The sequence below is a fragment of the Saccoglossus kowalevskii genome, chromosome 22, assembly GCF_978046115.1.
Source record: "Saccoglossus kowalevskii chromosome 22, keSacKowa6.1, whole genome shotgun sequence".
NCBI lineage: Eukaryota > Metazoa > Hemichordata > Enteropneusta > Harrimaniidae > Saccoglossus > Saccoglossus kowalevskii.
The window spans coordinates 26,657,932-26,682,563 of NC_140662.1; the positions used below are offsets into that span (position 1 = coordinate 26,657,932).

The 24,632-nt window shown below is 34.6% G+C and overlaps 2 protein-coding genes across 2 annotated transcripts in view; one reads left to right on the top strand and one right to left on the bottom strand.

The window, feature by feature from the left end:
- The first annotated feature begins 6,817 nt into the window (after positions 1 to 6,817).
- On the top strand, positions 6,818 to 7,972 carry LOC100368299 (keratocan-like). Its single transcript, XM_006822105.1, has one exon. The coding sequence runs from the start codon at positions 6,818 to 6,820 to the stop codon at positions 7,970 to 7,972; it is 1,155 nt and encodes a 384-aa protein (XP_006822168.1).
- Positions 7,973 to 12,521: 4,549 nt separating this feature from the next.
- LOC144360308 (uncharacterized) overlaps positions 12,522 to 24,632 on the bottom strand; it is a 50,703-nt gene continuing 38,592 nt past the window's right edge. The window contains exons 3-12 of the mRNA XM_085495548.1: positions 21,685 to 21,850; positions 19,963 to 20,178; positions 18,895 to 19,051; positions 18,183 to 18,286; positions 17,769 to 17,893; positions 16,653 to 16,832; positions 15,679 to 15,809; positions 13,729 to 13,835; positions 12,807 to 13,018; positions 12,522 to 12,686 (exon numbers count right to left, since the gene is read on the bottom strand). Of these exons, the coding sequence (XP_085351674.1) occupies positions 12,656 to 12,686; positions 12,807 to 13,018; positions 13,729 to 13,835; positions 15,679 to 15,809; positions 16,653 to 16,832; positions 17,769 to 17,893; positions 18,183 to 18,286; positions 18,895 to 19,051; positions 19,963 to 20,178; positions 21,685 to 21,850 (1,429 nt within the window). The 3' untranslated portion in view covers positions 12,522 to 12,655. The remainder of the gene's footprint in view (positions 12,687 to 12,806; positions 13,019 to 13,728; positions 13,836 to 15,678; positions 15,810 to 16,652; positions 16,833 to 17,768; positions 17,894 to 18,182; positions 18,287 to 18,894; positions 19,052 to 19,962; positions 20,179 to 21,684; positions 21,851 to 24,632) is intronic.

Sequence of the window (24,632 nt, forward strand, 5' to 3'; positions counted from 1 at the left end):
GTAATGCCGTTGCCAAGAGCACGCGGATCTCAAGATTTATTAACAAATCTGTGGAATAACTACGTATACACCGGGGGTAATACATAGATGAAAGAAATTGAAAACTAGTAACGATGGTACATAGAATAGTAAAAACTGCGATCCCCGTAAGCGGCACACAAGCTGTGCAGAAAAAAAAACAGAAATAAAAACCCGAATAATTACGGGACTAAAATCCTCTGGAAATCTGCACCCGCCATATGCTCGAATGCACCTGAGGGAGAGGCGGGTTTCACTCCTTGCTATGCATGTAGTGCAGTTGTACATCTACAAGTATGCTTACTGCAACAAACAAATAATGCTGTTATTTGGGAAATAAAAACTGAATGAAAGGAGTGTAGAACACAAAGCTGCCAAATGCTACGTGGCAACGCGAAACTCAAAAATTACACACAAGCCACCGTGGCATGCGGGGAGCGCCCTCTAGGGACCATGTAAACATCCATTTCCTGCTATGCTGCGTACCGTGGAAAATATCATGTTCATGCTTTCCAACTTGAGGGGTATGATAAGGCCGGAAATATCATGTTCATGCTTTCCAACTTGAGGGGTATGATAAGGCCGACACATATTGCAAAACTGTTTTGCTATAGATGAACGTATGTAGAAATAGGGATCAGAAGCAGGGATCGCAAGACTAAATCGTTTATAGCATCTTGATTGCTCCCGAAGAAACATTTCTTCGAAAACCATTGGAGAAAAGTGCAACAATCTGGTTGCTAATAAGGCAGATCTGTGATTAGATATCATTAAACGTGATTGGTTGATAAAACCCATAATCATCTGTAATCATCTGTAAGTGTGGATGGAAATGTTTGATTTTGGTACATGTAAAGTTTATTGTGATAAAAAAGCAGGTTAGTAGTCAGCGATATTGGGATCTGATATCACGGTAATAAGCACAGTTTAAGATTTATCGACCTGCTACATTCCTTGCCGTTTTTTATGCGTTGGTCAATTTCGTCAACTGATGACGTACTAGCTATGGTAATGAAGATGCTCGCGATCACAGTCAGCTGGCGCACACGTGATAATAAAATAAATACGATAATTAATATATGGGGGCCGCCATCTAAATAAGAGACTTATTTAGTTTTATGCGTCATTCAAGATGGCGGCCCCCATATAGTAAATATCGTATTTATTTTATTATCACGTGTGCGCCAGCTGACTGTGCTCGCGATGCTGATGATAACGTCGTTTTCTTGCTCACCCCTGTTTGTCCATTTCGGTCGTTTCAATTTTAGGAGAATTATTCATATTGTATCTTTTTGATCGGCACTGACACACAATAACCACCACCACCAGCGTGAGCAGCAGTGTCACAAGACTGGACACCACCACACATACAATCAACATTGTTGGCGCTGTCACTGATTTTTCAACCTCCTCGTTTCCACAAACCAGTTCAGTTTCATCAACTTGCCAGAAATTCCGTCCCCTTAACTTAGTGGGTTCTTGACACTCGATGGCGTCTGCGAGAAAGATGGGGTGTCTGGACCATGTTTCGCGTAGTTTTAACATGACGCAGTCACATCGCCAGGGATTGTCAAAGCTGATAACCTCAAGGTCAGGGTTCGGATTAGAATAAATCTCCAACATCGCTGCCGTGGTGTGGTTAATGTATGATAGATTGTTATTATTCAGTTCCAGTAACCTTGTCTTTGACATGTCGCCGATTTTAGAATTCTCAAGTTTATTTATGTTATTATGTGCGAATCTGGAAAATGATGGAAATGAAATGAGAGGTAGTTGTAAGAGTCGATTATACGACACGTCTAAGTCACGTAAACTGGTGAACACGTCGAAGAACCCTGGGGGAAAGTTAACGATGCGATTATGACTGAGATCTAGCGTTTCTATAGGCAGGGTTTCGCTGGAACTGTTGGTACCAGAGAATGCATCGAAATCCATTAATGTATTCTGAATAGAGTTGTGGGCTAAAGACAATTCATTCAATCCCACCATTCCCAAGAACAGCGACATGTCCACATCCATCAGTTTGTTATGCGATACATCCAGAGTTTCCACGTGGACTAAGCCTTCAAACGCATTAGGCTGTATTTCGGTAATATGGTTATATGACAAACGCAACTCGATTAAAATATGTAAATATTGAAATTCTCTAGAATGTAGCTTAGTTAGGTTGTTATGAGTGAACCATGCATAGTGAATAACTTCACTGGCCAAGGTCCGAGAATTGGACCAGGGAACAACAGAGACCAATCTGTGCCGCACCGCGGAAGACGGACTCGGACCCACTGCAGATTCCGACAACAGCGAGTCTTGGACGCCATGGGAGGATCCGTTAGGAATAAATTTTAACTGCCTTCCTCTGCAATCCAAGTAAAACTCGTCATCGTGACCATAGTTACCAAGAGCACATGCGCAGTAATCCCAACATCCTGCCTGTACGCAATGTAGCATTAAAACTGACGTCATCAAATACAGCATACATTTCGTGTATGCCTTATTCATGGTATGGTATTTAATGGTATCTGCAATGAAAACAACACAAATCACATTAACGTAAAATGAACAATGTTTTGGCTGCAAATACAATAGTATTCGTTTGATGAAATACTCAAAACAGGAGTTTGTAATTACATGTACGTACAGATAATTCCAGGGCGCATGCGCATTAAAGTTTTCAGTATTTTATCGAACGAATACTGGTATTTAAAAGCGCTCAAAGTTGTTCACATTATATTTTTAATGTTAATTTAGAAATGTATACGATAAAGGAAGTAGAATGAAGATTGTGCGATATTAAATGATCGGATAATCTAAGGTATTTTGCAATCTGAGATAACAACTAAAATTGATTACAGAGAACTATATCAATATTGGTAGCAAAGACCACAATACAAATGTGATCAAAACGAGGCATTTCTTTTGTTTGAAATAGTAGGTTATTGTGTTTAATGCCAGAAGGGACTAGGACATATCTACACAACTTCATTTACTAGTATATATGATTTTAGCATTGCAAAACGTTGTTTTAGCTGTAAACATTGCAATAATGATCACACCAATGTCATTGTGTGTACGCTATAAACAAATGAATGGGTTTACACGAGCTAGTGTATTGTTATTACTCCATTATTATTACCAAATTAATATTTATATTATACGATAATTTATACAGTGCCACTTTTGTTCAAACACAGCGAACGCAATTATTTGTTTTTAACATGGATACTTAGAGCGATTTCAGTCGCAGTGGATGTAGTGTCAGTTAGTTTATTATCGCTGCCAAGTGGTTAACCTGAACTTGTGTGAATCATTTCAATAAAAACCAAAAGTTCGAAGATGTTGACAAAGTGCAGCCATGGAGTTGGAATTTTGCCCCATGGCAGCTGGCTAACTAAAAGATTTCCCGGCGTCGATCAAGATCATTGTCGTCAATGTGGGCGACATTTCCAGAACCCTACCAATCATTTTTAGGTACGCTGTATGCACCAAATCATAATTAACGTTATTTTTTTTAAGATTCAATATTCTTTATATCAGACCTGGCATCACGTGACTCAAAATGCTATTGTGAGAACGTTTCTAGAATACAACCAAAGAGATGTGCACCATTTCCCACACCAAAGCGATCGTTCAGACCCTTAATTAGTCAAATGTTCTGTATTTACGGATTATGTTAATTGTGAAATTTGTTTATGCCTCAGGACAACAGCTCTCCAAGATCGCATTAGGCGTCTATTAACAATGACCGTGGAAATCGTATACGTGTTGAATCAGCAGGGCCCTGTAACGCGAGATCTATAAACATTACTCTAATATACTTAAAAGTCTATCTGTCCCTACTGCGATGACTTTTATATTATGATATTTTTCAGATAGTCGAGATCGTTTATGATACCCCGATGGGGCCAATGTATGTTATAGTTTCATAATTGCATCAGTGATTGCCTTGTAGTGTTTTCAAAAGCTTGTTGACATGTTCCAATATTGATGATAAATTTACTAAGAACAGAGCGAGACTTATACACGTGAATTTGACAAAAATGGTAAAACTTACCCCCAATCTGCAGCAACCAGGGAACAATTGAAGTCCGTTAATCACCACTAATTGTGCAACAACAACACTTCTCATGGAAACACTTGTACTCATTAGATCTGTTCAATGTGCGCTTGCGCAGATGGTTCAATTATCGTAAAGGAGTCTTTTCGACAGGTCAGTGACGAAACAAATGTTAAAGTATACGAATTAAAACAGAGGTCACAGGAAATAACGGAAATCCCAATCTGAAATTCCGATAAGTCGGATAATTGAACTTAAAAAGAACTTCGAGTTATGTATGGATATTGAATGTTATTTATAGCAATTTGTGTGATAATTATGGTTTATTTTCGATATTAGTTTTTAATATAACTTTGATAATATTTAATTACTGTGAGGCTCAACCAGATCAAAACTTTAGCTCAAATATAAAGCATGAAGTGGCCATCCCCTAACAATTGCGGGTTTCTTTGTTCATGTGACTTATTTTATACAGAGTAACTCTTCATGTATTTAACATATTTACATAACTGTGGGTCAGGTCTGGTTGTACAATGGGAACAATTCGTGTGCTGTAAAGAAACTTGTTAAATGTCAAAATGTCAAAATACGGTCAAGTAGGTCAAAGAATAATTGGATGAAGATAGAATAGATATTAGTGATAAATTCCATTGGAATTTAAATGCAAAAATATTCACGTCCAGGCTGCAAAAAAACAAAACAACAAAAACAGTTTGATACCGTAAAGTTACAATGCCTATACATATGACACATTCAACTGTGAATGTATAGAAATAAGGTTGTACAAATATTAGCACTGTTACGTTATTAATATGAAATATATATAATATATAATTCATAATAACGTATAATATATCGACTAAGGGATCGAAAAAATGTATCTTAAAACAGATTAAGGATTGGCCGTTTGAAATCGGAGGGGGGCAGTTAGAATATTTGTATATACACATCAAGAACATTCTGTGTATTCTTACTTTTATCGATATACTGGTACATTTCTATACAAGATTTTAAACAATTCACTGATTATCAAATAAGAGATAACCCGCTACCACCATTTTCTATTTCAGATTGTGATACTTATGTTTTTTGTTTTCCTGAATTATTTGAAAAAAAAAATAGTGTTTAAAAAGTTTCAAATATGCAACTTTTCTTTAACATTGTGTTCTATGGAATTGTTTTAAAAAAAAATAACATTTTTTGAAAAATATTGAAAATGGCTTCTACCTGAAAGTTGCATTCCAACTTTGCAAAAAATGTTAAATGCTATATATGAATTCCAATAAGTGACATTTGAAGGAACGAAAGTGCACTTATAACAAGAAATCTGGCCAAAAATGCGAATAATCGAACTTTTCCGGTCACTGCCGAACCGATCATTTTCGACGACCACCATTCCACAATCGAATGTTAGAACACTATTTCTAGTTCGACATTGTACGCTGTTTTCTACTCTAAATACTATTCACACAGCTTATTGGCGAATTTCCAGTGATTATTCGTAGGCAAAATTAATAAACAAAGAAATATATTCATACAAGCGTTTTTCGAAAAAAACAAAAAACGAAAAAAAACAAACAAAAAAACAGAACATTCAAACCACACGAGAGGCACGTGACTGACTAGAATTAGATCTGTAATATATTTATAGTTTGTTTGTTTGTTCTCTAACAGCAAAACTGTCCAATGCTGAAAGATTATTATTGGACCGTCCCTAATTTACGCTCAGACATGCTTTCCTGATCGGTAGCTTTAAAGTATCGTTTGTTCTTAAAACTACCAGTATCGTATACTGTTAGGATGCTTGTTATATTCGCTTCATAACTACCAGTTATTTGACCTCATAGCGTATAATATACATGACCACTCCCTGACCTGTGAGCCGTGGGCCTACTAAAGGGTTAATGTCTCAGCGTATATGACTTATTCTTTCCCACCAAACTGATGAATCGTATTTTTATATAGAGACTGGCGCTAAACAGCCTGAAAACTGCATTCCGAATAATTTTAGTAAGTAGAATCAATTGTTTTAAAAGTACATACACTATTTCTACATGAGAACCAATCTATAGTGTGTTTTCATTTTGGTTAAGTATCAATTTCCAATGTTGTCGCCAAGTGTTTTAAAACTGACCATTAAGGGCGATGTCGTATTTTACCTACCAGGTTGAATATTTTCTGAAGTTTAATTTTGTGGAAAGGAAATTACTGTGTTCATTTCAGACAAGCACGCTTTCAAAAAATCCATACTAGATACGGTTAATTGGTGTCATGGTGCATAGTTCAAATTTTGCAATCGATCTATTCAAAATATTATCTCTAGACAAAATAAGTAACATGGTGTACAATGTATCACCTGCCACTGACGTATAGTACCAGAAGGAGCAACACAAGTCACTCAAACAAAAATAGCAATTTATTAATTGGTATAGCCAACTCGAAAACGCTGATTCCCGAACACTACGGCGGCGTTGAGCGATTATTTAACATCATACCCACTATATTAAAATAAACTCCGCGTATTTGAATATATCCTCTCTCCCCTCTCCAATTGATTTCATGATTTTTTGAGTCGGGCTTTTAAGAAGTTTTAGTTTAAAGATATCAAGCGTTGACACGCGGTTATTTTCTGCCAAATCTATATTTAGAGTGGCGAAAACCAAATTATGTTTGAAGGAGAGCATTCGAGAGGTTTATATTATAGAAGTAATTATTTTTTTTTTATTTCAGTACACAGGTCATATGATGCGACATCAGTACAGTACTGCGTATTTTACTGTTCTTCTAATAGCTTCCACTACGCATGCGTGGCAAGAATGGAAAGGTATATGTCCAGAGAACTGTCTGTGTGTGACGGCACCAGACGAGGCGTTGTTTGCAAACTGCAAGAGCCAGGGACTGAAAACGGTGCCACGGCACTTTCCCGCAGAAGCAGACACAATTGACTTGTCGTACAACGAGATAGAAGAGATATCCAAAGACACATTTAATACAAATCTACCAAAGTTATACAGTTTAAATCTCGGATTCAATCGAATCTCTCATATTGATGATGATGCTTTCGAAAGCCTTGGTAGCCTCGGTGAGTTGATTATGCAAGGGAACTTCATACGTCGCCTCTCGCCTCGGATCTTCACAGGATTGAACTACTTACAAACATTGTTTATTGGATTCTGTCCAAACTTAGAGAGTCTAGAAAACGGAGTGTTTTCACATCTACCCAACCTAGTAGTTCTTTTTGCAAGTAACAGTTCTATAAAGGAAATTGGAGATAGCAGTCTTAGTGGCACGACTCTGCAATTTATAAACTTGGCATTCAACCATCTTCAACGCATGCCGAACATTACAGGGTTAGAAAACGTCCATCTTTATTTAGAGGGTAATCGTATCGAAACTGTAAATCCCGCGTATATGCACGAAATATCAACCATAGGGTCAATTGAATTGAATAGAAACCAACTTAGGACCATTCCCCTAAACGTTATTCAAGTTCTCAAGTTTTACGAAGTCTCGAATCCAGTCTCGTTCTGGCTTAACGTACAAGACAATCCGTGGGTATGTGACTGTGACATGAAGAGGGTTGTGGACGTGTGGCCCACAATGCCAATGTTTCTAGACAATACAATCACGTGTGCGTTCCCAACTAAATTAAGGGGTATGAATCTGTGGGACGTTCCACCTCAGGAACTGTGCAGGACTTTTATCAAGGACTCTGAGCAAGTTGAAATATTCGAATACGAAGCCCCAACTGAGGAGGTTTATGAAGCCGGCTCTGCTGATGGCCCAGATGATGTCAACTTGACATTCATAATTGTGGCATCAATAAGTAGCGCTGTTGGTACAGTACTTTTGACATTGGCCGTCATAGGCGCTGTTGTTTGGTGTCGGCGAAAAAAATAAATGTTTAGACGTTGCTTCTCCATTTTGAAAACACAACCACTAGAGGGCGCATTATTGGTTCTCTGTCAGAGAACAGGCATCATGTTATTTATTATTTCTCTGGAGTAACCATGGGGATTTATTAAACGTTTATTTCTCACCTAATCTCTGAAATTTTGAAGAATAGGTTATTATAAACCTAGTAACTGTCGCTGTGAAAACGTTGTTTCCTGTTACCACTTGGTAATTTGATGGAGTTTATGTCAATTAAGTATAATATCTTTCCCAAAATACTGAATTATTACAATGAGAAAATGATTAAAGCCCCCTCAATAACGTAATCCATTAAATTTTATTCCTTGTTTCCATAGTAACAAAAGTCAAATAATCCTTTAAGTTTTTAATTTACTGACTTTCCAAGCAAATTTATCTAATTCTTACTTTACATGCAACGATACGCACTTTTTCTCATAAATTTAACTTCATACAATTTTACTTGAATTTCCACTCAACTTTACAAATACACCGGCCATAATTTTACTTCTTAATATTTCCAATACAGTGATTTGGTGGCTATCTTTACTTCAAAGGCAATACATTTGGTGTTCTAAGATACTAAATCCTGCACAAAATATGGAAAGGATTGCATAAATGCAGGAAAGAATATAATGTACCATAACACAAGTGAAATTATATCCACTATTCCATATTTGTTCCATTACACATCTCTACTATGTGCAACAAATCAAAAAACGCATATTATATACAAAATCATTAAAATATGAATTAATTTAACCATCGAAAACTTGTTATGATGGAAACACCTACACCACCAACCTGATTAAAATAATATCTCGTGGGATTTTTTTGTATTATATTTTAAAATATAACTTGTTTTATTGATTTTTTTTTAATATTTATATTTATTTTATTTAGCATTATCTTGTTTATTTTTTGGTTTTACCATTAATCCCCACAAAGGTGACTAACACCAAAAATGATGAAATACCACTTTATTTTAATTAAATTGATACGCTACTAATAGAGCAAAAAAAATGTAGCAAGAATCATTTGCAATGTGTGAAAGAGAGGGTATATGTGCACAATTAAGATACTGGGAATAGAGAAACTAAGGCAATTTATATGAATCCACTAGACAACCAATGACCAGTTACTTTTTATTCCATAAAATCACTGAAAATAAAAAAAAAGATGACCTGCTCAAAGGTTAAAGACAGCATTCATGTGATAAAATTGGTTTTAATAAATATATCAGCAAAAGTTTTCCCAAAATACCCCCATCCCAACAATTCTACAGTAACTCTACCTAGACTGGCAAAGTCGGGACTTCTTTTTTGTTTTACAAAAAAAAAATATAATTGTCAATTTAGCCCTTTTAACGTGTTCGCGAACACTAGTGTGACTGCGAAAGAAATTCAGACTGGACGCATCTGCAGGCGACCCCCCGCGTTGGAGTGAAAACTGGAGCTAAATCACTCCGATGTGCAGCTGTATACGTCATATCTTATCTATGTTAATGTACGTGTGTTAAGCGTCCATAGGGAACCACATTATAGTATATTTCGAAGTTTTCAATAATTTTTCGTAATTATTTTGAATGTAATGACCGTATTACAAAATTTTGTAGAAAATATATACATATTCTACCAAAAATGAGGTAGTATATCAATTGTTTTAATCTTTTTTCCTTCTCAAACAGTATTGGTGCAATTATCCATTCATTTTATGCCGAATTACGAGTTTTCACTTATCTATCACATAAAGTATCCATCTTTGCGATCGAATCTAATCAACCTTCATGTCATGTTTACTTTCACACACCCACTCATGAATAATCAATGACATCATGAGTAATTAATAACAGTCAAATACCCGCAGATGCGTCCAGTCGGGATTTCTTTGGAGGTCAGGTTAGTTTTCGCGATCACGCTAAAAGGACTAAAAGAACATTTAATTATTTATTTTTGTAAAACAAAAAAGAAGTCCCGTCTTTGCCAGTCTACCTGTCCCCTTAAAAGTAGTCTTGTACTGGATGGTAATTACCATAATTACCACAATTACAAAGAAAGCTATTAATGAATCCAAATATTCAGCTATTTAAAAAAACACATTTGTTAGTACATAGGTGTAAATACATGTATATAAACCGTATAAAGTCTGCCAAAAAAGTCAGCAAAATACTCCAGATATATACAAAGAAAGCACAAAAATGAATTCAATTTGCACTCAAATAATGTGACACTGTTATGAACTATAGATGTTTATATCAGTTACAAATAATATATAAATTTATATACATACTATTGTTAAGCTATTTTCATGACACTGAAAGTACCAATCCAAGTTTCAATATTTACTTACCGGTAATACAGCTTGTTTAGACAGGTGAATGCTCAAAGTATTAGCCAGGTGGATACGATTCAGTGTGCGCATTTTTTTTGAATATCTACCAAAATATTCAGTATTCTTTGTTATTAAATTAAACCTTAATGATTTCATTAGAAAATCTGTATTACAATCAGTTTTTTAATCAGTGTTTTGAATGGTTTTTATCAACAGAGGAAAAAACGGGTATTATTTACAATGGGATTAATAGAGAATTTAGATGGTGACCTTTGAACCACTGAATGTAAGGCAGAGAATTCAAATGGGGAAATGTCACATGGAGCATTCAGTGTTTGATACTCGCAAATAACACAAACATCAATAAACGGGATGGATACTCTCAACACAGACAGACAGACAGTATAGCAACGTTACTTCTGTTTTGTGCCCTGCACAAAAAGTTGAAGCGGGGGAGTCGTCACCTACGCATGCGTCAGGTGGCCATAGCATGTCATTGTTTACGAACAAGTGTCTACCCACGAGACTTTGCGTTCTTGGCATGTGTTGATATCGCCGCTTGGGACTCAATTCCTGCGCATGTGCAAGTGACACCCCTTCCGCCTGCTTTAAAGGGTTGCAAATACATTATTTTCATTAAAGCACTATCCTTAAATGCTAATTATTAAATGATAACATTCAGTTAGTAGATTACCCATATTTATGTCAAGGCATAATTCATAGAAAAATCATAAAATGCTTTTATTTTAATCAGACATTATGTTGGAGGAGAGGAGTTTTATCTTACAAAAAATAAAAATTTGAATTATTTTTCAAATTGTGTTTTTTCACATTTTTTAGTGACGCACACAATGACCAATACATGAATATTTCATTTTATGCTATATGGGTCTTCCACTATTTACTGTAAAATAATTTGTTTTCTCTTGGAATTAATTTTCGCTATTTTGGTTGAAGGAATGATTTAGTGAAAATAAAATCCAGCGAATATACCTTTTTTCCTACATTTTCCATTCAACTCGTCAAAAATCAAGAAAATAAATTCCATACAAAACACCCAAAAAGTCTTTTCAGCGAAAATTAATTCCAGCTAAAATAAAGTATTTTACAGTAACAATTGATAAAAAAATATTGTTATTAAAGTTTGAACTACACCTGCCCTCTAGGGTTCAAAGTCTGAATACTTTTGTTTAGAAGTATGTATATCCACATCGTTTCATATCACTTTCACAGAAAGTTAAACACAGTGTGCAAGTTACGATATCAAAAGTCCCAAAAATAATAACCAAGTAAATATTTGATATTTGATAGTTTCTATGAATTAAATGCCAAAAGCAAACTTGTATCCATGGAAACAATGACACGATTTTCTTCCATACCATTGAGCCTTATTTTGGTAGCCACTTTAAATTGAAAATGCGTACAATTGTGGTTCATATTTCAAAAACTATATTGTCATGTAATATCTACAATCAAACAATAATCCAATGTCACAATATGTGTGTAGGTCAGACACTGCGTAGGTATAACAAGTATAATAGTTTTTTCAACATTTTGTATGGGATTGGGTTTAAAGTAGATTCACAGGATTTCATACGTGAACACATTTTATCACTCAGAGCGTACAACAAACTTAATATTATTTGTACTCCATATACTTACATTTTTAAATTTAAATGTAGTTCCAAAACATTGTTTCCTTATTTCAAATTTATGATTTTTCATAATAAAGAATCTTCATAGATTTTAGTGTTTCAGGATAAAATAAAAATGTTTTCCTCAAAAATTTGGTTCAATGCCCAATTTGTTATTCTGCATATGTATAACCATCTGTTCACAAGCAGAAAATGTTGAAAACACTATAATGATGAATTCAGGAAGAGGGGGGGGGGGTGTCTAAAAAATTTACTAAATCCATTTGGTTTTTTCCTCATATATACATACTATATGCACAGAAATACTTCAAGATGCACCAAGAAAATGGTTTGTCAAAATACATCACAATTTAATATAGCATTCAGAAAAATTTAATTATATTTATTAGTAAGCCCACAATATTGACTGAGAAGGCAGATCACTAAAACCCCAAAAGTGCCCAACTAAAGACATCTAGCACTGCTGTCATGTGATTTTGTCACAACCAATCTTATCCCATCTTTCATGTCATGTGATTTGGCAAAATCCAATAAGATTTCAGCATTTTCTTAGCAATCACATTCCAGCTATCATTCTGATCAGACCAATAGTTGCCATTGCTGTGACTTCTCAAATTGTCTTCGTTAACCAATCATCTCCCTTCTCTATTGTCATGTGATGTGATTGTCAGGTGACTCCTTATTATCATAGAGAGCCTTGAGAAGAGTGATTTTCCCTAATAAAACAGAAAAGTTAATTTCAATTAAAAGAAAAGTTGCGATGAGATCTTGGATATATCCACAGTTAGCCGGCGTTTTAGAGTTCATTTGAAACGAGGACTAAAAGAAAATCTTACCTTTTAACTTTCAATTGATTACTGTCAGCTGTTATAAGTTTTCTACCTGGTGCAGATTTTGTTCTTTTTCTCATGTGTGAATGACTATTTGAATGATAGTACCCATTACTATTGCTATGGTTACTGTTTACTGTCTTGGAAGAGTTCATACTGTCTTCGGATGCCCTACGTATTACTCCTGTTTTAGGTCTCTGGCTCATTTGTGTGCAGACCTAAAAATAGAAAAAAAGTGTGAGAACTATATTAACACTAGTTCAGAGCAATGGGAAACAAATAACACCATCTTGGCTATACTACTGATTTCAGAGAAACGGAAGCACACAAAGCCATCATCTGGGTTTTTGTGCTCATTTAGTCGAAAGAAAGGTGAAAGAGAAGAGGGGGGGGGGGCAAGCTGTGGCTAACTTTAAATTACACATATGCAATACATGTATATATTTTTGGGAGAAAAAAACATTATACAAATGTTCATTCCAACAGAGGTGGACATACAGGTTGACAATGAGCTATGTGGGTCACTACAGAACTACAGAGGTGGGTGAACATTTAGTATTATTATACTAAATATGTCCACCTGAAATAAGCCAATCTGATTGGCTATCATGGGTATAATAGTAACATTCAGCAATACTGTGTATGTATTACAATTTACAGATTCTACACACTCAAAAGCTTGTACTTCCTCAATTGTGTTGATGCTGAACAAAGTTGCCCTTCAACAATCCCTAGTATTTCTATGATGACAGCAATTTTATCAATCTTAACCATGAAACTGTTTGCCCTCTCAACTCTGAAGTTCAAGTCCTGTCATTCTCAGAATATCATGATGTTACAGTGCATATAATAGCTCCCCCTATTATCGGAATACAAGTCACTACAAATGGTTGCCACACACACAATCTTATAATGTACAAATGATCACCTTTTTGTTAAGAACACATATGATGTCCTGCATTGGTAAAAACACTCCATGGTTACGATGACACCAAAAATAACGTTTTCCATTCAAAAAACCATCATGGCGTCCCACTGGAAGACAACAAAGGTTAAATGCATGAAAATTTTATCACATATATTTACTATTGGTCTAGTACCCTAATAAACAACACCAATTGCACAATTAGAACTTTATTCTACAGCACAGTGGTGCCATAGAAACAAAAAAACATAACATTTTTTATAGAGGGGGGGGGGCAAGGGTTATTTTCGTTCAACGTAATTGCAATATTTTTTTGTTCGTACAACGTAAATAGAAAAAATAAATTCCGTAATTCTGTAATCACAGGCTAGACGTACAACGTAATCAATCAAATATTGTTTTCGTACACTGTAAAAATGTGTCATTTTTCTCATACGTATATATATACGTACAAAAATTCACATCCAAATAAAAAAATCGTAAAGAATAATCCAGGGAAATTACATTTTAGAAACTGTAAAACGACTAGATGACACAATTCACTACAAAATTGAATGTCAAGACATAAAAGGCCCTCTAACCGAATGAAGAGCATTACGAGGGTAATATGCGCATGCGTCTCTTCACACGGCGCAGCAATGGCGGAGAATTTGAGTCGAAGAGCTCTTCGGACCATTCAATGTTCCATTTGTTAACACTGTAAACTGTAAAAACGTCTTTTTTTTCTTCGTAAATTGTGCCCTTTTTATTTCCCGTAAAACCGTACCAGCTACCCCCCTTGCCTCCCCTCTTTATATAATTTTGTCTATTAGGTACAGTTCTTGATCAAATTTTTGGGGGGAAATGTGAAAAATCTGGGTTTTATTTTGTGAAAAGTGACAAAAAGTTGAATGGAGATATACTTGTAATTCCCGAAAGTCACTGGGTGAAATTTGTCTTACCTGAAAATGAAGTGATTTACGATTTATGTATTCATGTTAATCCAGAGACCCGAGAGCGCCCTCTGTGTTATCAAACCAAACAATCCTTGAATGGTTAGAGATTATGATAGCCAATGACAGATAGTCTTACATACTAAACTCACCTGGTGCATCTCAAATAGCCAATGACAGATAGTCTTATATACTAAACTCATCTGGTGCATCTCAAAGAGCCAATGACAGATAGTCTTATATACTAAACTCACCTGGTGCATCTCAAATAGCCAATGACAAATAGTCTTATATACTAAACTCACCTGGTGCATCTCAAATAGCCAATGACAGATAGTCTTATATACTAAACTCACCTGGTGCATCTCAAATAGCCAATTACAGATAGTCTTATATACTGAACTCACCTGGTGCATCTCAAATAGCCAATGACAGATAGTCTTATATACTGACCTCACCTGGTGCATCTCAAATAGCCAATAACAGATACTGTTATATACTTAACTCACCTGGTGCATCTCAAATAGCCAATGACAGATATTCTTATATACTAAATTCACTTGGTGCATCTCAAATAGCCAATGACAGATAGTCTTTTATATACTAAACTCACCTGGTGAATCTCAAATAGCCAATAACCGATACTGTTATATACTAAACTCACCTGGTGCATCTCAAATAGCCAATGACAGATAGTCTTATATACTAAACTCACCTGGTGCATCTCAAATAGCCAATGACAGATAGTCTTGTATACTAAACTCACCTGGTGCATCTCAAATAGCCAATGACAGATAGTCTTATATACTAAACTCACCTGGTGCATCTCAAATAGCCAATGACAGATAGTCTTATATACTAAACTCACCTGGTGCATCTCAAATAGCCAATGACAGATAGTCTTATATACTAAACTCACCTGGTGCATCTCAAATAGCCAATGACAGATAGTCTTATATACTAAACTCACCTGGTGAATCTCAAATAGCCAATGACAGATAGTCTTATATACTAAACTCACCTGGTGCATCTAGTTGCAGTCCTACATATACAACATGTGTAGTTCCTACATTATCAAGATGACCTATATACCTAGCATGACCGGTCCGTTCTCCCCTCACAACGACATGGTCATCTAATTCAATAGGTTGCCTGAAAACACAGTAAATTGGTTACAATGTTATTATACTTCCAAATAAGAAGCAGAGTACTGCAAAGTAGGTTCACAGCGAAAAAGACAAGAATAGAGTCTTTTGTTATTCGGCTATAAATAATAATTGTGAATCGTCAGCAACAATTGAAAATACATTGTAAATATTTACAGCTTTACACTATAAAATTTGTGTTTAGAAGGACAAAACGAATAAACTGTCTGTTTAGTTACAGTGTACTGTAAAAATACACTGAATGAATGAATCAGTGATTACATTTAACTTGTCAACAGTCTTTGGAAATAAACTTCATACAAAGTACAAAACAAATGAAAATTCAGTGAAAATTAATTCCAGCTAAAATAAAGTATTTTACAGTATTCTAAATGAGCCACTATTCTGATAACTAATTACAATATTGTGAATAGAAATGAAGTCAACACAATCACTGTCAATCATTTGGAGGTCACGATTAAAGCGTATTCCTGGTCTGTTTTCATAAATTTATATGATTACTGAGATATTACAAGCATTGTAGCTAGGCACAATGGACCGTTGTATGAATTCTATGTCCTCTTGTTGCAATATCTTGAATAGAAATGAAGTCAACACAATCACTATCCCTATCAATCATTTGAAAGTCACGATTTAAGGGTATTCCCCACATGTTTTCAAAAATTTACATGGTTATTGAGATATTACAAGCATTGTAGCTAGGCACAGTGGACCGCTGTATGAATTCTATTTCCCATGATCCTCCCTGATACAAATCTTAGTTGATCATCATAAATAAAAGGAGATGTATCATGAGAATATATATATATATATAAGTAAAATTTCTTACTTTCTATGGTTAAGTACTGAGTTTCTTTCCATTAGAATATTTAATGATACTCTTTTATAGCCGTTTTCATCCAATGTGTTGCATGTAGTACACTTACAACCTATCAGAGGACCGGTTAAAGCCAAAGTACCCATGTTCTGTGGACGTGGTACAATTGGAGGTTTTGTTTTACTGTTAACACTGAAAAAGATAAAATATATGTGAATTACTACAATTACATATAAATATAAATAGATTTTCATACTAATCAAATACAGTTACTGTTTAAGCATTATTTGATTCTGTTAAATTCACAAATCTTATATTCAGACATGCACCAAGTTAGTTGGAGTGGAAGGAGAAGGGGTGATAGTTAACTTATTTTATGTATTGTACACCTAGCAGGTATGGAGGCAATGGGTTATTAGGTGTACCCATATAAACATAGAACAACTATTAAAACCTTGCTCTTGATAAAATTATTGGTCTCCCAGGATTAAATGACGTCTGAGACATGTTGCTATAAATTGTGTACAAACATTCAAGTACTCTTCAGTTCAAATCTAAACCACTCTGAAAACAGTGTACATGGCGTTTTGGAGATTATGTCACTGTTGCAAGATACAGGAAAACCAAATCAGAGTTGAAACAATCGACAAAACTTTACCAAAAGTGTATTTTCCAATCTGATTTAATTCAATGTGTTTTTTTTCTAAGAATAATAACTGATCCCATTCAGTGATTTAGAAACATAAACAACAACAAATCTATATGCATTTAGCAAAACAAATCTTTGCTTTATGAATTGTACAAATAAAAAATTGCCTGAAAAATACCAAATCTTTGGTGTCAGTTTATTTGAGGTCCTATCCTTAAATACTGTAAAACCATTTATTTTCACTATTTTGATGTTTTGAGCATATTCACTGTATTTTAATTTCACAAATTTGTCAAAGAAACAATGAGTTTTATTGTTATTTTACTTGTTCACATAAATTTAATTTAGCAGATTTTACTTAATATTGAAAATAATGAAATTAAAATCCAGTGAATAATTAATGCATTTACAGTACAAGTGAAAGAATTGATTCTATGACCAATTGGAACAAACAGAGGAAGGCACCACCCTGAGCTTACCTTGCTGGTATAAATGGTAAATTAACAGACATTTCAGATTCAGAGTGATCATGATTAACTTGGTCATCAGTATGAGATGTTGAACTCACTTCATTCTCTATTCTCACCTCACATATTCTAGTTCTCTGTGAATACAAAATTAATATGAATCAGAAAACAACATAAATGCCTACAGTGCAAAACATGTACATTCAAACACATTCTGCAAAATTGTGACAGAATGTGTATGAAGATCTTTATAATGTACATAGATGAAAAAAATAAATTCAAAAAAAGTTACAAAATCCTGAATTTACAATAATTTTTATGAGTACACTGTATATATTTTTCAAGTTTCATAGTTGTTGTTGTCTAAATGTTCAAAATATAAAAAATGGATTTTGAAATTAAAACTGCATCTTATGATATACTTACATCCTCTTGTAGTTCTTTTAATGTTTTTAATTTGTTTTTTAATCTTTGTATTTCATCTTTGGCGATTTTCAGTTCTCTGTCTAATTGTATTCTGGCATTATTGGCTGAAAAGAGAAGATAACAAGTATGTGACTGTCACTGGTAAAACCAGATGCAGGAAAAGGTAATGTGAAGTCAATATGCAAACAACATTACAGTAGAGCTTCACAGCACCACAATAGAAACAAAACCTAATCACCTTGCAGTAGTACCAATAAGATCCAGAAAATTGGAGAATTTTTCTGGCGATGAATGGAATAAAGTTCAGGTTAAATATTTTCATTTCCCATTACTGTGGATGTGTTCAAGACAATAAAATGTCATTGGTTTGAAAGTCTATTTTTCTGGCGATGAATGGAATCAAGTTCAGGTTAAATATTTTCATTTCCCATTACTGTGGATGTGTTCAAGACAATAAAATGTCATTGGTTTGAAAGTCTTTTTTTCTTTGTCCTCTGACAGAGACTATGGCCATCTTGAATTTTGGAAAAATTGACATTGTGATCAATTCCTTGAGCAAATCATTGCTATTGTAAGTATTATGAATCCTAGGTGACTAGGCTTTAAGTAACTGTCAGTCGATTGGCTCAATATATTTCATGGTAATAATAAGTAATATTTCATCAAATGTTAGCGTTGTCATTTTCAGGGAAAATGAATCTATTTCACTTACCGTCTTGGCATTTCTTTTCTAGTTGGTCAGCATTGACCAATGAACATTGTACTTCTTTGCTGCATCTAGCAATGGGATGTACTCTTTTTGTTGTTGTTGTTGTATTTGGCAAGTTGCTGACCATCTCAACTGGTAATGTACGATTTTTATGCGCCACCTAATGAACACAATAATAAATACCATTAGGCTCACTATTAACCCAAATTATTCTCACAACAAATTGTATTTTCAGTAATTTATGAAATGCTGGTTGCTAGTGACCGGCACTGAGAATTTCCAACCAGGACAAAAACTTGGCGAACGGCACTATTCTATTTGTTTATCAGGCTGGGCAGAACCCTGCACACACTAAAACAAGCACATACAGTAAAACAACCTAATAAACTTACTCTGGGTGCAACATCTCTGAATATACCTGTGAATATGTGCACCCTCTAGACCAATATGACGTGCAACTGATGTATAATGATTTGTTGTGATACAATTAGTTGTGGTAATTCACTGGCGCATCATTGATGCAACAGAGAATCATACATTGATATAGTGATCTTGAAAAACATCTTACTATATGGAATTTGAATGTTGGTAAAATGAAGTTCACATTTTATAAATAAAATAAGAGTAAAAACAGAAGGAAGCCAGGGCCACTGTATTTTTGTTTGTGTCTCAAGACACCTATACAGTCATAAGCAACTTTATTTTTGTCTTAAAAACTGACGTCCCCAGCAGGCAGTAAGCAACTCAACTTGATTTTGAAGCATTCCACTTTAACTCAGGATCCCTACAAAATCAATTCTGTGAGAGGACACCATTGACTCCTAATCATCCAATCAGTCGGCTAAATATTACGATAGTTTGCAGCACTGTGAGCTATTTCACTAAATGGTTTAAAGCACATGATTTCAAAACATGTGCTGCACATGCAATCTAACCATTGTCGATATTGGAAACAAGTAACGTTAAGCTGACTGAATAGCTGACTTCAAGTATAAATTCAAGATGTTGTGCTCAGAGTAAATCTCTAACTAATAATATAGAAACTGAGCTTCTAATAAAAATATTTCTCACCACTCCATTTTGTTGAGGTATTGACCTTGGTATACTATCACTTGGAATGCTTTCATTTGAACTTGATCCTTGTGTAAAATTACGTGAATTTCTTGGTCTTCGTATTGGGGATACTAACGGTGATGATTGTGACTCTACGTTAGATCTTGTTAATTTGGGCGATGACAAGGCTGAGGAACACTGACTACACTGAGAACAAGGCCTGTTAATACATTCCTGGAATGAAAATGACAATAAATTCATAAATAGAAATTAAACTACCGTATTTGTCTTCAGTTAAGCGCCACCTTCAATCAGGCGCCAGTGCCACAAAAACTTTGTATTTTACACCTCAATTAAGCGCCAGACAAAGTTGAAATTTTGGCACGTAATGATCATGAATTGGGCGCCGGCGGATCGACTACCGATTACCGGTTAGTAGCGATGGACGCGATTGCGGAAGTCCCTCGCTGTTACTGTACGAATGGCTTTTATGTAAAAAAAAAATTGGTTTTGTTTCTAACAAATTTTAAGAAATCGGTCTATAATCTCTTGAAACATGTCCCTTTAGTCTACTGTAGAAAATATCCATAAAAACGAAATTAAAACAACGCGAAAATGTTCTGTTTCAAATGCGCTGTTGTCACAGTGAACAGTGTTAAATTATTCTTTAAATGCTCAGTTTACTTTCCAAAAATAACTAATTTCTTGATTTGAAAAAAAATCATGCAGTTTTTCCCACCAAAATCAAAGCCAAAATATCGCAAACATCAGCAAATCACTTCCGCATTGCGTTCATACATTATTTAAATGAGCTATGGTAATTTGATCATGTTGGCATCATCCAGCATTTTGATTGGTTAATTAATGACTTGACCTATCAGGTCAAAAAACACGTTCCAGGTCAAGTCCTAGACAGGAAGCATGGCAGATATCGAATCGCGTTGAGCGTTTACATGCGACCAGAATCATTCGCTTACGATGAAATTAAGTTGAATTTTACTTGCATTTTATTTTTTGTACGTTATTATAATTACTACTGAGTAATAATCGTAACCGTGGAATGCAGCATGACCGGATTTTGCTACCATGATCATTGACTACTAAGCGATGCATTTGTGTTTGTTTTATTTTTCTGTTGATCGTACGGCAAACTGTGAATGTTTTCTAAAGGATGATAATTTTTGTATAACTTTCTAGACTGTCTGAAAACGGGTCATTTACTCCGTATTTAAAATAAAGGCTACAGTGACTAAGCGTCAGACTGTAATGTAAAATATTGCCAATAATCTATCACCAGAATGGAGCAAAAACAACGGCTTGTAACACAGTTACATTTGTACCGGTACTAGAACTTGAAGTGCTTGAAATAAGCGCCATTTGAAACAAAGTTGCTCAAATTTAACCACAAATAAGCGCCACCATGAAATGAAAGTGAAAGTGGCGCCTAATTGAAGACAAATACGGTAGAATATATATATTAATAAATGCAGTTTTAAAACTTAACACTTTTTAAACTAAAGCGACTACTGAAAAGTGTTTACCATAATTAACCATAACAAACAAATGAAATGAAACTAGGATGCCATTGTTCAAACAGTAGGCAAACTACATGCAAATTATATGTAAATTAAATGCAACTTGTATGTACCGGTAATTTGTAAATAATATGCAAATTACTCGAAAATTATATGAAACAAGCAACATGTAAATCAAATGCAAATGATAATGTATTATTTTCACCTTATCATGTGAGTTTGTTTGAGATGATGGTTGATATGAATTGATAGATGGTGGGGTGGGGCTAGTAGATGTACTTGTTCGACTACTTCCAAACATTCCATGAGGTCGATGAAAATTCCTGAGGCGCTCAATTTCTTGTTTTTGTTGGTATACCAATCCTTCAAGCCTGTGAAACAAAACAAAAATATACAAAATAAATTTAAATTGTCTTAAATAATTCTATAGATGAAGAGGAGTCAAGAAATGCCAAAGAAAGAACTAAATTTCATTAAAAGGTTGAAACATGTCAGGTAAGAGATGCCCAAACCTCTCAAAATTTCCACACACAAAAATATATGTTTCTGGTATTGCGATGTTCATGTTTGTTTGTTTGAATTTTTTCAATTATTTTTTAAAAATCAAATCTTTTATTTAGGTCTAAACAGAAGTTCACTATAGCGATTCAGAGCTAAACTTAGTGTAACATTGTAGCGCCCTCTCTGTCATAAAAAAAAATCTTTTGTTTTCAAATAGTTGAAACTCAGTTGTCCAAACTCACCCATTCGATTATTTTAATATTTTCTAAAATTTGTTGAACAATTACAATGACAACAGCCTTTAGATCCACACGTTTTCATTCAAGTTTGGTTATGAGACAAACAGCATGCAATACTAGGCGTCAGTAGATAATCCAGGTAAACCAAGCAACCAGGTGATTATGGTGAAAGGTTTCTAACAAGAGACTCGTCATTTTGATAGGAGGAAACATGGTCATTATAGCAATGTCACATAGTTGGTAAAGCACATTACCGTATTTGTTCTATTAGAAGCACATCACCAATAGAAGTGCATATCAAACAAAAATTGCATTTGTTGTGTACTGAATTATTAACATATGACTTTGGATTTGGACTTTCGATCATGGAAACTCCTTAGTGAATAACATTTCCATATGTGGTACAGTAAATAAAATACACTATAGATACTGTCAGTACTGACTTCTTGCAGAAGAGACAACAGACATCAGAATATAAAAACATAGTGTTTTTAATAGGCAGATAAATATTAATTTGTATTTTCTAAACATGCTGACACATCAGAGTAACATTTGTGTTTGAGGGAGCATTCACAGACATAAAACAGACAAGAGAAACAGCTGCATTCAATCAGTCCCATACTAGCATGTTAACGAATGCATACAACATTATAAACATGCACTTTTTTTTTGCCAGGCACAGTTCTGGACATTGAGTGTCACTGTTGTGTGTTTTTTTTAGTACCGATATGTGCAAAGTGCTCGTGGTGACACATATTCATGTTTGGGACTACATGACAGGGCTGTGTGGCCATCTCTCTATCAAATGGCAATTCAATGTGCTATCCTGGCATCAACCAGGCTTCGTCGAACACAAGCACCTGCTGTCCTTAACTAAGGTTCCCCCAAAGTCGCATTCGTTAGTGAATGAATCTCAGCCAGTGGAATTGGCCTTTCCATTGAGTCTGTGGCACACTCACCAAGGGTAGGGGTCGACCCTTCGATGTTCAGCCTAAGGTAGGATTTGAACTTGGGTCTACCAATCATGAGTCTGATGCGACAACCACTATGCTACTAGTGACCGGTCAGCAGTTTTCATGCACATTACATGTATCAGCATATTTCCTATTTCTCATGTGTCCACAAAATATGACCACATTTAGTAACGTCCAAAAATGTATTTCCTTTAGTTACATACAATTCAGGCTGTATTTTCAGAGTGTGACCCGACCTCTGTGACATTTCATGTCTGCAAGTGACGACAGGCACAAATATATTTCCCTTAATATAACTTTTCCTTTCATCTTTGATGATACGGGCAAGGTAAAAATATCGGACTTTTTATTTTCAAGATTTTGTACTGCAGTCAATTTCCTAATTTTGACTGTTTTCAATATTATATAAAATATTAATTATGATTTTGATATCCTGAGCATCGTTACATCAATAGAGTAAGTGGATACAAATGTTTAATTTAAGCAAGTAGATACAAAATTAAGTAGAAAATGGTGGTTTAATAATAACATTATTTGACCCATTCAACTTTTGTCACCTTCAACAAATCAAAATTCTTCAGAATGTTTTTCAATTTTTTTTATTATAAAGACCTGTAGCCAATGGAAAGTAACTAATTGGTTCAAAATTTATAAAGATATTATGAAAAAAACCTTAAAATGTGCAAAAAGCTACCAACATTTATGCAAAAAATATGATGAACAAATGGTTAATGAATGAAATCTGCTAAAAAATAAATACACATAAATAAACAACAGCTCATTATTTCTAAAAATAAACTGCAATGGCACAAAAAGCACAAATACTGGAAAAAATGTCAGGTGACGACAAACGAATATTTTTACAGACAACCATGGCTACATGGCGTAAACCGATCAGAATATATTGGCTACCACGGCAGCGGTAATAAATTCACACAAAAATGTAATTGTTGTCAACCCAAACATTCACTACAGAGTGTGAGGGAACACATAATTCAGGACTCAATAAAAAAGAAAAAGAGACTTAGTTTTAATTAGAAACAGGCAGTCGTCAAAATAACTAAAAGATATTTGCTGTCTGAATTTTTTTTTAAATAAAATCCAAAATTAGCAATAGGTAAATTTATTACGTCCCCATCAAAATAATCCTTACATGTCTGCCCAACATAAGGCAAATCAATTCAATGTAATTTCCTGAGATACTGATATATCCTATAAAAGAAACATCTGGTTCCTTTCTTTTTTCATATATTAAATATTAATTAAATCACCAGACATTAACTCTCCACAATTTAGAGCACATTTTTCTTACATTTTCAGTAATTTTTTCCCATTTATGATAATTTTATACCAAACATACAGAACTTGACATTGTTCAAAGGTTTGACATGATATGATTATTTCATACATTTGGTCAACATTTTGATTGGAAAGCAAAG